A 16,271-nucleotide genomic window follows, 5' to 3' on the forward strand; every position below is an offset into this window, starting at 1 on the left:
ACAACGTGGCCATAGGTTGGAAACAACGTAGTCATAGGTTAGTAACAACGTGGCCATCGGTTAACAAAGTGGCCATAGGTTAGTGACAACGTGGCCACAGGTTAGTAACAACATGGCCGTAGGTTAACAACATGGCCGTAGGTTAGTCGCAACGTGGCCATGGGCTACTAACAACGTAGTCATAGGTTAGTAACAACATGGCCATAGGTTAGTAACAACGTGGCCATAGGTTAGTACCTATATGACAACGTGGCCGTAGGTTAGACGCAACGTGGCCATAGGTTACTAACAACGTGGCCATAGGTTAGTAACAACATGGCCATAGGTCAGTTACAACGTGGCCATATGTTAGTAACAACATGTCCGTAGGTTAACAACGTGGCCATAGGTCACTAACAACGTGGCCATATGTTAGTAACAACGTGGCCATAGGTTAGTAACAACGTGGCCATAGGTTAGTAACAACGTGGCCATATGTTAGTAACAACGTGGCCATATGTTAGTAACAACGTGGCCATATGTTAGTCGCAACGTGGCCATATGTTAGTAACAACATGGCCATATGTTAGTAACAACGTGGCCATATGTTAGTAACAACATGGCCATAGGTTAGTTACAACGTGGCCATATGTTAGTAACAACATGTCCGTAGGTTAACAACGTGGCCATAGGTCACTAACAACGTGGCCATAGGTTAGTAACAACGTGGCCATAGGTTAGTAACATGGCCATAGGTTAGTAACAACGTGGCCATAGGTTAACAACGAGACAATAGGTTTGTAACAACGTGGCTATAGGTTAGTGATAACGTGGCCATAGGTTAACAACTAGACAATATGTTAGTAACAACGTGGCCATAGGTTAGAAACAACGTAGTAACAGGTAAGTACTTTCATACTATTAATGAAAAGTTCTGCATCTCGGATTGTGGTCCACTGCAGTGAAAGGCTTTGTAACTTCCGCACAAAAGATGAATGTTAGTTGTTTATAAACAAACACAATTGTTGTTCTTTGGCTTGTTTCAGATTTCAAAACAAAGGAGCTCTACTGGGCGGACAGCGGTAACGACAAGATTGGTGTGTGCGACATCATCACAGGTGTCTGTCGCGAACTGTGGGAGACCCAAGCACCACTCATGTACTATGCCATCGATATATACAAGGTAAGGTGCGACTAACGTCACATCTATAACAACGCTCCGTGAGCAAGGTGAGTTAACGCCGCTGTGAACAGAATTTCAGTTACATCAGATCTTAGTGTTCTGTGACCGCCACCCAGGGAGCGGAAAGTCGGTGGTTCGATCACCTACCAAAATACCGCTCGGTATCAAGGGGATAAGACAAGGTCTGATCAGCTCGGGGTCATTATTATGTGGCTGAGAAGAGCATCCATGTTCAACTGAGCAATTATATGTCTCAGTAGGCTAGCGCTATAAAACCGGCATGAGTCCGGACTAGTACAAGCAGCCGCAATGCACACACCTGCATGCACGCCGCAATATAAATGCAATACCCTACAACGTGACATGAAGCCCCAATTCACCTCACCTCACCTTAGGGGGCACGGGAGCCCAGTCGTCTAAGGCGCCGCGATTCGCTGTGCAGAGTTGCGTCCCTTGGACACGCCAGAAACCTATGATTGTGGGTTCGAATCCCGGTTCGCCCCGATTATGTTTCTAGGTTTGTCAGCACCATACCCGTGCTCGTGGGGTTCACCCAATTGGTAAGACCTGCATCACTTCGGACTTTCCTCTCACATTAAGCTGACGCGCCGCGATATAACTGGAATAATGTTAAAAGCGGCGTTAAACCCAACCCAACTCACTCACTCACTCACTCACCTCATCTTAATATTAGTTGAAAGTGACAAAGGGCGTAGACGCCTATCCCCAAACTTGGTTATGGCGTTGGCAAACCAAGCATAATATGTAAGGCCGATAAATGATTTCAAAATTGAGATCGGCGGATCCTAGCACTGCGCAAGGGGCGTAAAACCAGACTTTGTTGTGATGTATTGGAAACCGCATGGAGAAACATCCTGATATTTCGAAAGGCACCTTAATATAAATCTGTACGCTAACTGCTCTACATGATTGTTGTGGTGATTGTTTTGTGTTATGAGATGTTATATACCTAGAAACGTCTTTACTGGAGCGACAGAGCGCAGTTACAGATTCAAAGGATTAACAGGGAGATGGGCAAGTTCCTCCGCCTCGTTCGGGGAAACCTTTTAGAACCAAAGGGCCTTGCTGTGCTTCACGGCCAACGACAGCCGCACGGTTGGTATAAGATACAATTCTTGACAGTAACGACCCTATCTTCAGAAGTTCTCGATCCACGTGGTGGCCATTCACACAAGCTGCTTTTTAATGCTAATGCCATTGCCATTGCTTTGATTTCAGCTCCAAACAGGTGTGGTCCGGATAATGGCGGATGTCGGATTTGCTTACCGTCACCGAAGGGAGATAACTCCACTTCTGAATATATTTGCGCATGCCCGGATAACTTGTTCCTGCAATCGGACAAGAAAACTTGTTCAGGCACAGGTAGTTATTTAAGGGAATAAATCAATTCATTATATATTTTAAATCCACCAAGACATATATACATAAATATTAGTGTATTACAATCTGTAATAATATTATGTATAACAATAATAATTTGATAGATATTATGTGTTTATCAAAGACTTGAACAAGTTTGTTTGAGTTGCATTTAGAAGTTAATGTGATGAACAAGGACAGGTTCTTATTAATAAACAACTGATATTAGTACGTTTAGAAGATAACACCTTCATCAAGTAGTGAAGTACAGTGAATGTGTTAGGTTTTACGCCGCTTTTAGCAATATTTCATCTTTATCACTTTGAGGACACCAAAAATGGGCTTTACGCATTGTGCCCATATAGGGAATCGATCCCGGGTCTTTGGCGTGACGAGTGAACGCTCTAACCACTATACTACCCCACCACCCCTATTGTCCTAGGAGGTGGCTTATGAACCAGGAATGAAGCCCCTATGGGTTCCGGGACTGAAGGGCGCTCCTTCGCATCAATCGTTGCTCACGCTATCTACCACTCGTTTGACCCAGACTCGACCATCTACAGCCGTCGTGACGTAGCTCGATCTCGCGACGTAAAACCACATTCACTCAATTCCTCAAAAGAACTAAACTAAAAGTGTACACTTGGAAATTGGATTTGACAAAACATACAAATATTATCAACACGTTACTTGGCTGAAAACAGTCGCCGAAACCTGAGGGCCAAAACACAACTATGATACCCGCAGCAAATACATCTCCATCGAACAACATCTTCTTGTTTGTTTCACTTTTAGCCACCATCAAACTTGGGTGTTTACTTTTTAGTAAAACCAAGTAATATGAAAATGTACATTTTCCATAGCATTCATTAATGAATGATAAATCTGATTAAAAAAAATATTAGAAAGAAAATAAATTTCACTTTTCAAGATCCGTCCAAGCCGTCGCCATGTTTTGAGGGCTACGTGTTGAAGGGCGACAGGTGTGTGGATAAAGACGAGTGTACGGTTTCGCCAGAGTTGTGTTCACACAAGTGTGTCAACTCAGTCGGCGGATTCAGCTGCACGTGCTATGATGGCTACATACCTGTCAATGTCACCAGATGTGAGGCAGAAGCTGGTACGCACATTTATTGTATTAAATATTATTGTTATTATTATTGTTGTTGTTATTATTATTATTATTATTATTATTATTATTATTATTATTATTTACAGATTAAAACAAAATGCCACAAAGATGGTTTTGGTGATCCTGGTTAGGCTCATCACCAGCTCTGGGCCCTTGCTCCCTATTATTATCACTATTATCATTTTTATTATTTATCAGTTTTCGGTTGGTTGTTAACAAAATGTCCATCAACTCCATGAGAATGTTAGTTACGGTACGTCTACAACATTTGACTGACTCAATCCTCGGCCGGGCGTTATCATTTCAGCGAATGAAGTTTATTTGGTACTTCTGGATTCGATGAACTTGAAACGAATCAACCTGACAACGTTTAACTATGCTGTTATGACAAAGCCCAAACGCTTCAAGATCGTGAGACCAGCAGCTCTTGACTTTGACGTCAGGAGAAACACGGTCTTTTGGTCGGATGTAATGACAAAAAATATCAATGTGTGAGTATGGCCGTCTTCTTCCCGGTTTGACTGTTGATGCGTAAGATCTTATTTAAAGATCAGGGTAATTCTAAAACATTCCGTATTCGTGTATTAATAGTTCCCTCCAAATTGAATTCCTCTTGTATGAAGGTCAAGGTCATGTCAAGGTCTGGACTTCCGGGTTGCACTGGAAGTGTTCTCTTGTCTTTGGTAAATGCATGCTGTGTTTATAGTCTCTGCAATTTTTTGTCGTGTAGGGCCCGTATTCACAACACCCAACTGGAGAGCCCGGAGGTCCTGTTGTCAAACATGACGGCAGTGGGAGGTGTGGCATACGACTGGGTCCACGAGGCCCTCTACTGGACACAGGACAAGGAGGAGGAGGAGGCAATAAGAGTTATGTCCCTTGGGTCAAAGTTGGTGGCAACCCTCGTTTACACAAATCTCGGCAACCCTCGGGCGATAATTGTTGATCCTGCCAGAGGGTAATGTTTTTGTTGTTGTTTGTAATCATACACAGGAACATATTAGTAGACTTCCTCCAAGTAACCATTTTTATTTTTATTGAAAGAAAAATCAATTAGATGAGGTGAAATTAGTTTAACGTCGCGTTCAAGAGTGAGTGAGTGAGTGAGTATGGTTTTACGCCGCTTTTAGCAATATTCCAGCAATATCACGGCGGGGGACACCAGAAATGGGCTTCACACATTGTACCCATGTCGGGAATCAAACCCGGGTCTTCGGCGTGACGAGCGAACGCTTTAACCACTAGGCTACCCGACCGCCCCCGCGCTCAAGAGTATTACCCTTATATAGCTACATGTAGATGCTTGCACGTGTGTGTGTCTGCTTGAACCAGTCCGGACTAATGTCGGTTTAATAGTGCTAGACCACTGAGATACCAAGCCATAGTAACATTCATACCCCACTCAGACACAGTATACTGACCGACCTTGTTCTATCCCCTTAATGCCGAGGGGGTGTCGGGTAGCCTAGTGGTTTAAGCGTTCGCTCGTCACGCCGAAGACCCGGGTTCGATTCCCGACATGGGTACAATGTGTGAAGCCCATTTCTGGTGTCCCCCGCCGTTATATTGCTGGAATATTGCTAAAAGCGGCGTAAAACCATACTCACTCACTCACTCCTTAATGCCGAGCGCCAGGTCAGGTCACAGCGGGCGCCATGTTTTAACGTCTTTACTGCCCACTGTCCTCGCTCCGGGCAGACGCTCTGTCCACTTGACCACGAAGGCGGTGTATATGATTAGGTAGTAGAAGAGGTAAGGGCACGTGGAGGGTCATACAGCTCGGTAGCCACGTGGATATGTAACGGGATAATTACTTAACGGGATCATGTTTAACAGTAAGTGAGATAGAGTGTGTAAGAGATTTTATCCCGAAATATTATAGATTTTAGCTTCGAGTTTTCATCACGCAATGTTTGTTTGTTGTTTTACGCCTCATTTAGTAAAATTCTAGCTTTATGATGGCAGTAAATAATCGAGTCTGGACCAGACAACCCAATGACTGATGTCATGAGCACATATCAATGCAATTGAGATACGATGACATGCAATCAACCAAGTCACCGAACCTGACCACACGCTCCATATTGTCGTCTCTAAAGACACGTTTAAGTTGCTGGAGATCTATGTTCTTACCCGGGATGAGAATTCCGTTTTTTATGTTATAGTTGCTTTACTTGTATTACAGTTGTGTTAGGGGCGGTCGGGTAGCCTCGTGGCAAAAGCGTTCGCTCGTCACGCCGAAAACTCGGGTTCGATTCCCGACATGGGTACAATGTGTGAAGCCCATTTCTGGTGTCCCCCGCCGTGATATTGCTGGAATATTGCTAAAAGCGGCGTAAAACCATACTCACTCTCTACAATTGTGTTATCGGCTGGTTTATGGATACAGGTGGATGTACTGGACGAACTGGGCCCAGCCGGCGGATATACAGAAGTGTGGTATGGACGGCACCAGCAGACATACCATTATCAGTGCCAATATTCACTGGCCTAATGGCATAACTATTGGTGAGCGAAACCGTATTGATCATCAGGCTTGTGGACGTCATTGATGGTGAAATTGAATCATTTTCAGCAACAATAAATCACATCCCTTATGGAGCTCTGCATCAATAATAATAGAAGTCGCTAGACCGATTGCACTCAAAATTGCACTTAGTTGAGTAATAAAAAAATATAATATTTAATAATAAAATGTTGTCACTATATTTTGCTGAATCTAATATTTTGCTCCCGATTAGTCCATCATCAACACATTCGCCTTATGGCATTACCTTTGGTAAATTAACCATTAATAACAATTCTTAGGCCCAATATAACCATCATTGAAAGCTTATAAATAAATGATAATCATTAATAAACAAAATAGAACTCACTGATAGCTCGGAAATAATTGAATCCGTGACGTAGGAAAGTACTGCGTAAACACTCAATACTACTCAATAGAAGTTAAAACACACACGATTCTTTCATATTACTTAAAGTTTAGATTAACTACAGTAATATGAAAGAATCGGATGTTTTTTAACTTCTTTTCAGTAGTACACTTGGGTTATGGGTGACATTATGAATTACATACGAAAAAATGCCTTGGAAGAAAAACCTCGTCAACGAAATCTTGGATTGTAAATAATTTTAGTATTTAACTGATTTGATTTGATTACACAGTCACCTATTTGCTTCCAGATTACATAGATAAGCGCCTGTACTGGACCGATTCCTACCTGGACACTGTCACGAGCTCTGATCTAGACGGAAATGACGTCAGGGTCATCATTGACAAGACAAAATTCTTCCGGGAACATATGTATGCTATTACAGTGTTCCAGGTACATTCCATTGACTGTGTCCGGATGAACAAGAAACAATATATACTGCAAAATAGACAGTGAATGATTTGGGTTTAACATCACTCTTAGGGTGCAGCCATTTGATTTCAGAGTATGGGGTTGAGGGGGAGATAGGGGAACTTGGTTTGGGATCAGCACTTCTTTTTAATGCTTAAGAACTCAAGTATATTTCTCAATAATACTGAAAAACGAAATTCCTTTCTATGGACACTTTTCTATTAGAAACTGGGACATAATTTTATTTCCTACATTGCGAGACATTTGTAAAAGAATTCTCAGTGAAACGGGCTTGGATATTATTTTTTCTAATACAAAAACCCCTGAAAATCGAATTGTCCCTCCATTAGGTCTATTCCAGTCATATCACGGCACGATTGAACTTCACACATTTAGCGTTAAAGTCCAAAATAGCATCTCGAATAGACAAAGTCATATTCTCATACAATCGAATAACACTATAACTTTCATAACAATTTCTTTCAAGTTTTGCTCAGTTCTCATGAATTATGTTGATTTGGAATGAAATATTATTTGATTGTAACAAAGACATACACTGTATATTATATAAGATAAATTTGCAATATTACGATTTTGTGTGAAAATACCAGCTATCGTGGTATGTATGTACTAGCCGGTAGTGCAAGGAGGGGAGGACAGTAGGTTCGTGTATACTGTTATCCTGATGACTGACTGTGTTACCTGCAGAACCACCTGTACTGGACGGACTGGATCACCGACACTGTGAGGAAGATGGACAAGAGGACTGGGAAGATGACCTTCCACCATGTTGGAGGGGTCATGCCCCTGGGCATCAAGGTCTTCCACAAGTCAAGGCAGATAACAGGTGGGACATCTGTACACTGGTAACAGGTGAGATGAGGTGAAATGGGGTTGAACGTCGCGTCCAAGATTATTGCACTTATATAGCGACGTACATGTGTGTGTGTTTGTGTGGCTGCTTGTACTAGTCCGGACTGATGCCGATTTATAGTGCTAGCTCACTGAGATACCATACCGCAGTTTAACATGAATGCCCCACTCAGACACAGTATACTGACTCCGAGCCGACCAGTCCTTGTTTTAGCCCCTTAATGCCGAGCGCCAGACAGGGTAACAACAAGTACCATCTTTTAACGTCTTTTGGTATGACGCGACTGGGGATCAAACCCCGGACCTTCCGCTCTGTGGGCGGACGCTCTATCACTAGACCACGGAGGCGGTCTACACTGGTAGCACCACAAATTGCCTGAGCCTGAACCAAACGATCTTGCTTATTATCCACATCGGAGAGTGTGTGTGCAACCGAATAACTTTTCAAGGTGTATTTGCTGATGCATGGTATCGTTATCTGTTCCAGACTCGAATTTCTACAGGCCGCCGTCATGTTGCTTAGATATTGCTGCATGCGGTGTTAAACATGAAACAAACAAAAATCTTGTTCTATTGCTACTATTGTCACAACTGGGTATATGCTGCTACCTCCTTTAATTCAAACAATGTAAAATTTCATATTTACCGACTCATTATTGGTGTGGGACGGTCGGGTAGCCTAGTGGTTAAAGCGTTCGCTCGTCACGCCGAAGACCCGGGTTCGATTCCCGACATGGGTACAATGTGTGAGGCCATTTCTGGTGTCCCCCGCCGTGATATTGCTGGAATATTGCTAAAAGCGGCGTAAAACCATACTCACTCACTCACTCACTCGTTATTGGTGTGGCTGTCATTTATCGTCTCGGGTGGAACAAGGGAACCCTCCATGGTCTAGTGGATAGAGCGTCTGCCTATAGAGCAACAGGTCGGTGGTTCGATCCCTGGCCGCGTCATACCATAAGACGTTAAAAGTCGGTATTGTTAACCCGTCTGGCGCTCGACATCAGGGTGATAAACAAGGAGTGGTCGGCTCTGTCTGAGTGAAGTATGCATGTATCTCACTATAACCAGCGATAGTCCAGACTAGTACAAGCACACACACACACACACGCACGCCCGCACGCACGCACGCACACACACACACATGCACGTTGGCATATAAGTGCAATAATACTGAATGCGACGTTAAAACTCTTTCCAACTCACCTCACCACACCTCGGGAGATAATTTGGAGTTTGTCCCAGCAAATAGCTGCTTGTAAGAAGCGACTAAGTTAGATCCTGGGGGACAAGCTCGGACACTTAGTTGATTGCCTGACATCGCATCCCCGCGGTGTTGGACTTTGTTCATAATGTCAGGGGCTTGGTCAACCCTAAACTCGGTGATTTTGAGACGGTCGGATATATACAGCAGGGATATTGCAGCTTCGACATAAAACAAGGCAATCTTAACCATGTACATTTCGTAGGCTCAACAATAACTCTTCATAGGACCGTATTATTCTCTTCTTGGTGCAAGTCTCACCCATCCATATAATCTTGACATCTTCTGAATATTCTCCTGTAGAGAAGAACCGATGTGGTCTGGATAATCGAGGTTGCCAAATTTGTTTGCCACATCCGCAAAAAGAAGAAGGCACCAAGGAGTACACCTGCGCATGCGCTGATGGAATGACACTCCAGGCTGATGGAAAGACGTGTGTCAAGAAAGGTAAGTCACAACACCACAAACCTTTTATATAACAAAATGAAGATCATGGCTTATCAAAGCACCATGGCATCTACACATACAATGAGTACTGTTGATTACAACATGAAGTTCCAAACATCTTGATTCTTTATTCTTTCTTATTCTTGTGTCTCAACTCTCATGTACAAACATTAGATTAACTGTAACAAATAGAAAGGATTTCATTGAGTATATGGCTTTTGAATGTCCTAAATTTACACATTAACACATTAACTTCATAATACAGCAGTATTATACTAGGTGGATATATATGTCTTCTGTATGGGTTTTCGTTTGTTAAAATCGACATCTGATTGGTTCAAGAACACACGCTTCCTTCATTTAAATTGGACAGCCAAAGTTTGGTGAGTGTTCACCTGACGCGATTGGGGTGTAATCAGTTCCCCAGGCGAGAGGTATCGCATCGAAATTAAAATTCTATTTTTAATGAAATTGTGTGTCAGTGAAAGACATAGTGTTAAAACAATGTCATATCATATCATTTCATCTGTTGTCCGGTATCGTGTTTTGGTACACTACAAACGTTATTGTTTGTGAGTGAGTGAGTGAGTGAGTGAGTGTTTTACAATTGGTACATGTCATAGTGTGATAAATGTGTGAGTAAACCGGATGTGATGTCGGTCTTGAACGCTTGCCACTTTGTTGAAACCAACGAGCACGGGTACATGTAGGGTGCTGAGAAAAGAATTATCATAATCAGATCAAATTTGAGACTCGAACCAAAAGCATAGGATCATGGCACGACATTGGGACGCAAATCTGCACAGCGGATGTTGGCGTCATGGACAACTGGGCCACCCGCGCCCCCCTAAACTTTGCATATACAACAATACACATGAAAGTCATAACGTAAAAACAAAAATAAAAATATCTGGTGTATCCGTAATTTAACACCAAATAATGTAACAAACTTAACCTTGTAGGTCAGAGGTCCGCCACGTGTTCCTCAGGCTTCCGATCTGCAAACGGCACGTGTGTTGATGTCGACGAATGTGAAACGACTCCATGTTCTCACAATTGTACCAACACGCCCGGGAGTTATAAATGTACCTGTCCTGATGGGTACGCCCTCGTCAACGACACAAGCTGCAAGACACGTGGTAAGAGCGGCGACATCAGTCTTGCCAAAGTCATAATTTGAAATTTGTAGTTTGTGAATTTTGAGATAGATATTTTGGAACATTTTATACGATGTGCTTTCCCTGGATACAGGGTATGTAGGTTATACTACATTAACCGGAGGGGGTAGCATTCGGCTTGTCCCAATCTCACATGAAGGATCTTTGACAACAATCCGGATTGGAAGTAGTTTCGTGAACGTCTATCACATGACACAGCACATCGTGAACCACAGCTGTATATCTTAAACAAAAACGGTAGTCCATAAGTTTAACGTTTTGATGATCTGTGTGTTTGTAGAGCCCGTGGCCGCAATCCTCCTCGTGGTTGACAGGAAGGAACTGAAGAAAGTAGATCTGGTTAACGGAAAAGTGACGTCCATTCCTCTCGCAGATGAGAGTTCCCAATCAAGGCCTACTGCAATCGACTACAGCTTCAAAAACCACACAATCTACTGGACAGATTACCGAGAAACTGGAATATACACGTAGGTTTGTTCATCTGCTAGAATGACATGCTACGATAATGTTTTTCATTAAATATTAACATACCTATATCAAAGGAAACTTACATATTTCTCTACATATGCGAATGTATATAGAGATCGGTCCAGTGGAGACTGTTGCACGTCACCGTACACCGACGGACGTTGATCATAATATCAATGACTGGTTTGTCTGGAATAGTGCTGAATGTCGCGTTAAACACAAACAAGAAACGACATCCACAGACCTTTGTCTCATCCAGGGCACAGCTGGAGGGGGACGCCCTGAAGGATAAAAAGAAACTATTCTGGACTGGTATCCGTGACCCCCAGGGGATAGCGTTAGACTGGGTGCACAACAACTTGTACTGGTCAGATCTCAGTGCGCACTCCCTTCACGTGGCGTCCCTGGACACTATGATCCAGAAAACTCTTCTTGACGCTGACCTTGGATACATCCGGGGACTTGCAGTTGATCCAAGACATGGGTAAGATGTTGGACGTTACTTATAAAATACCATTGGCTTGTCAGGATCAGACTCTATGCTTTCCATGGCGCTATGATACAGGTGGAATTGGGATGACTGCAGCGTTAGACACAAAACAAACAAGGGTTTACCTGTCTTACCCCTCACTGAAGAGTAAACATGATACATACGTATTGTGGAACGTTTCACAATAATCAAAATCGATAACATCCTTTAAATAACCATAAGAGGTGAGGTGAGGTGAAATGGGGTTTAACGTCGCGTCCAAGATTATTGCACTAAGTCTTATATAGCGACGTGCATGCACGTGTATGTGTGTGTGTGTGTGTGTGGCTGCTTGTACTAGTCCGGACTGATGCCGATTTATAGAGCTAGCTCACTGAGATACCATTCCGCAGTTTAACATGAATACCCCACTCAGACACAGTATACTGACTCCGAGCCGACCAGTCCTTGTTTTAGCCCCTAAATGCCGAGCGCCAGACAGGGTAACAACAAGGACCATCTTTTAACGTCTTTTGGTATGACGCGGCCGGGGAACGAACCCCGGACCTTCCGCTCTCCGGGCGGACGCTCTACCACTAGACCACGGAGGCGGTCAATATAACCAAGTATCTGCTGAAATGGCTGCTCTGCTCACGTTGTTGGTTGTGGCTGTTGTTGTTTAGGTGGCTGTACTGGGCGGCGTGGGGCGTGCGTCCTCAGATAGCCCGCTGTGGGATGGACGGTAGCAACAGGGAGGTCCTCATACATCGGGGTCTGGACACGCCCAATGATGTATCTATAGGTAAGCATGACATTATGAAATGAATGGTGAAATGTAGACATGTTCTGTGAAGTGTCAGATCGATGTATATAGTATAACCTGAGTGAGTTGACGTGTTTTACCACTTGAATTAAACTTGCTAGGATTGCCAATTTATCCGAGCCAAGTCCTCCTTGAAGACTGGTTACTGTGACAATACTGCGAGTGTTGTGACTCGGGCAGTGTTTTATCTATCGTGAGGTTACATTTGTCTGTTCTACGTTGGAAGATTTAACTCATCACAGTCCGACCCTCTGTTCCTTGGAAATCATATATCCACCATCAATGTCTTTGACATGTACGGCCACTGAAATCTAATAGTATAGTACCAGACTTGATGTTTCTTCTTGCTATGGAAATGAGTGTCAGCACAAACTAAATGTTTTACATTGACGGGTATACTTGCATGCAACAAGACTTGTATAAGTTCCAAGTGGTAATAACAAATTTTGTTCCTTACATTTGCAATATTTGGACACACGAAGATCCTTTTGACACTTCTTTGAGAGGCACTTAAAAGTTGTAGTACTAAGCAATGATAAGATATATGGATGAACACCTCTTTATTACAATTAAGAGCGATGTTTCGGTGTAGGTTCTAACACCGTTATCAAGCAATTAATTGGATTAAAGAAAGTGTTCATCCATATCTCATCCTTACTTTGTTGCTTACACTGTATGTCGGCGAAAAAGGATGGGTTATGGCGGTGACACGTGGGTATCTGTAGCCAGTGAGTGAGTTGTCTTGAACAACGTTATGATCAGAATCCCAGTCATATCACATCGTATCAGAGTAGAGTGGAAGGAAAGCCACAAGTGATGCCAGACGTTTGCCACTTTGGTTTGGTGAAACCGATGAGCGAGGTTGTTGTGCTTGAATCATAATAAGGGCAAACCATAGATCATCGGATTCAGGCACGACTAAGGGACGCAACGCTGGACAGCCAGTTGCGGCGTTTCAGTGGACTGGTCCACCCCTGCCTCTGTCACCGAAAATAAAGTTTTCCATCTTACTTACGACAGTCAAATATATTTTGAAGAACACGCATGGGTTTTACACGGTCCAATGATATTTACCAACTGAAGTACAGTTATACGCTTGACGTCAACTCTACTTGTGGTGAGGATATCACCTCTCAATGGAGGCATTAACAATGTTTCACTGTTCTCACTGGCAGACTATGTAAATGACCGCTTGTACTGGGTGGACGGCTGGGCGACGAAGTTGGTAAGCTGCGACCTGAACGGCAAAGACTGCTCCATCTTGTGGAAGTCGAAGGAGAGACTCATGATATTTTCATTGGATGCAATTGGGGTAAAGTGAATATAGGTCCTTAACACATTAATTATTTGTATTTATTTAATATTAATTATTTTCTTGTTGCTATTTGTTCCGTGACCGAATTAAAGATTAACTAGGCGATACATGTACTTTGTGCGCCCATGTTGGTGTAACAGTCGTGAGTGGAACCGGTCTACGCATGAGGGAATAATGAATGGCGGGTGCTTTCGGTAGGGCAGGGCCCTTTTCGCGAACACCTGGGTGCCGTTTCACGAAAGCCTCTTAGCGCTACGACCTCCTAAACTAGGTCGCAGCGGTTAGGGGGTCGTAGCGCTAAGAGGCTTTCGTGAAACGGCACCCTGGTGTCATCAGTGGTTTTCAGAGGTCCATTCACAGCTGTTTTGCTCTTTACACCAAATGGTGGATAATCTAGACTGGTTATTCTCTTGCACTGACAATTAATATTTACACGATAACTAGGCAGTATATGTCATAAAATGTATCGTTATTGTACCTCTTTGCTTCTGGCAAATTTAAATGTACCAAACAATTTTCGCAATTGTGTGCTTAGGGGATAAATGTGTGTGATTACGCCGTAACGGTAAGATTGTGAGAACCACCTGGAAGACGCATATTATAAACAAAAACTGTTAGGGATTATGAATATTTTGGGGATAATTTTTATGAAACTGTTTGCTCAGTGTTCCTTACAATATCAAAAAAAACACACCCCTCCCCCCACCACCCACCCCGTCAAATACACTTCAGCCCTTACAGTGTTAAATATATTTTTATACATGTCAGAATTCTATCTACTGGACCGAGTGGAGCGAACCTAAAATCCAGGATTTCGATCTGGTGTGGATGAAGCGCGGACCGGGTTTAAGTGAGGGGACACAACCGTCGGGGGTTGCCATCGTACACCCCGACAGACAGCCATACGGTGAGTCCTCATATTGGATATCATACAACAGTTTGTTTGTTTGTTTTTGATACCACACTCAGCTATATGACGCGGTATGTAAATAATCGAGTCTGGACAAGACAATCCAGTGACTGGCATCATGAGCATCGATCCACGTAATTGAGATACGATGACATGCATCAACCAAGTCAGCGAACCTGACCACCCGATCCCGTTAGTCGCCTCTTACGACAAGCATAGGCGTCTTTTACGCAAGCAGGGGTTGCTGAAGACCCATTTTATCCCGGATATTCACGGTTATACAGGATTGGACTGCCAGTAGTCATAGACTTGCTTATGTCCAGTATACGTTTCTCTACAAATAACCGTCATTTCAAGTTCATTTGTACCGTTATGTAACCTTCAGAACTGTGGTCGTGATGGCCGCAGAATTTGGTGTGGTAATTTGAATGTGTTCTGACACCTTTGTGTCTTGAGAACTTATCCTCAAGCTGATCTTGTTTCTTGGCCGGACATGTGTATTCGTCTCAGCCCTTTGAGGATCATCTTCAGTGTTTTGTGATGGCCGCAGAGTTTAGAATTTATGTAGTTGAGTGTCCCATCAATATTTCATAAAATATGGAAACTTTGGTATGTATCTTGCAAAATCACTGAATTGTGGACAACGATGTTCCTTCACCTTCCTGGAGGTGTGTTGTGTCTTGGCCACCCATTATGTACAAATTGACACATGCAAGTAGCTGTATCGGTCCCCGTCATTATCCGGAATAGCATTTGTCTTTATCAACCTAGCGTCCGCCCGGAGAGCGGAAGGTCCAGGGTTCGATCCCGGGCCGCGTCATACAAAAAGACGTTAAAAGATGGTACTTGTTGTTACCCTGTCTGGCGCTCGGCATTAAGGGGCTAAAACAAGGACTGGTCGGCTCGGAGTCAGTATACTGTGTCTGAGTGGGGTATTCATGTTAAACTGCGGCATGGTATCTCAGTGAGCTAGCACTATAAATCGGCATCAGTCCGGACTAGTACAAGCAGCCACATACACACATACACGTGCATGCACGTCGCTATATAAGTGCAATAATCTTGGACGCGACGTTAAACCCAATTTCACCTCACCTCACCATTATCAACCTATGCTTGTCGTAAGAGGCGACTAACGGGATCGGGTGGCCAGGCTCGCTGACTTGGTTGATGCATGTCACCGTATTCAGTTATATTGATCGATGTTCATGGTGCCAATCACTTGATTGTCTAGTCCAGATTCGATTTTTAACATACTTCGGTCGTTCAGCTGGAATACTGAGTGCGGCGTTAAAAACAAACTAACAAAAGTAGATGCAACGGCCTCATGCACGTTAATAAACATTCTTTTTCATGTTTGATAATTATCAATAGCTCTGTATGCGCGACACTGACTGAAAAATTTATTTTGGATAAACAATGATATGTGTACTGAGATCTTAAAGGCAGTTTTTATCAAGGTTGAATATTGATACTTTGCAGTCATCCATTATGTATCTTTTT

General features: G+C 43.2%; 1 protein-coding gene across 2 annotated transcripts in view; it reads left to right on the forward strand.

The window, feature by feature from the left end:
• The window catches only part of LOC124112768 (low-density lipoprotein receptor-related protein 4-like), a 41,801-nt gene that overhangs the window by 15,096 nt on the left and 10,434 nt on the right, over nt 1-16,271 (forward strand). For both annotated transcript variants that reach the window (XM_046472904.2, XM_046472906.2), the window contains 16 exons: nt 1,026-1,162; nt 2,137-2,278; nt 2,402-2,545; nt 3,474-3,662; nt 3,982-4,165; nt 4,405-4,632; nt 6,064-6,182; nt 6,861-7,003; nt 7,730-7,868; nt 9,462-9,605; nt 10,568-10,744; nt 11,064-11,250; nt 11,511-11,735; nt 12,404-12,522; nt 13,719-13,855; nt 14,627-14,765. In XM_046472904.2, coding sequence (XP_046328860.2) covers nt 1,026-1,162; nt 2,137-2,278; nt 2,402-2,545; nt 3,474-3,662; nt 3,982-4,165; nt 4,405-4,632; nt 6,064-6,182; nt 6,861-7,003; nt 7,730-7,868; nt 9,462-9,605; nt 10,568-10,744; nt 11,064-11,250; nt 11,511-11,735; nt 12,404-12,522; nt 13,719-13,855; nt 14,627-14,765 — 2,553 coding nt within the window. The remainder of the gene's footprint in view (nt 1-1,025; nt 1,163-2,136; nt 2,279-2,401; nt 2,546-3,473; nt 3,663-3,981; nt 4,166-4,404; nt 4,633-6,063; nt 6,183-6,860; nt 7,004-7,729; nt 7,869-9,461; nt 9,606-10,567; nt 10,745-11,063; nt 11,251-11,510; nt 11,736-12,403; nt 12,523-13,718; nt 13,856-14,626; nt 14,766-16,271) is intronic.

Source organism: Haliotis rufescens, unplaced genomic scaffold, assembly GCF_023055435.1.
Source record: "Haliotis rufescens isolate VD_foot unplaced genomic scaffold, xgHalRufe1.0.p SCAF_2, whole genome shotgun sequence".
Taxonomy (NCBI): domain Eukaryota; kingdom Metazoa; phylum Mollusca; class Gastropoda; order Lepetellida; family Haliotidae; genus Haliotis; species Haliotis rufescens.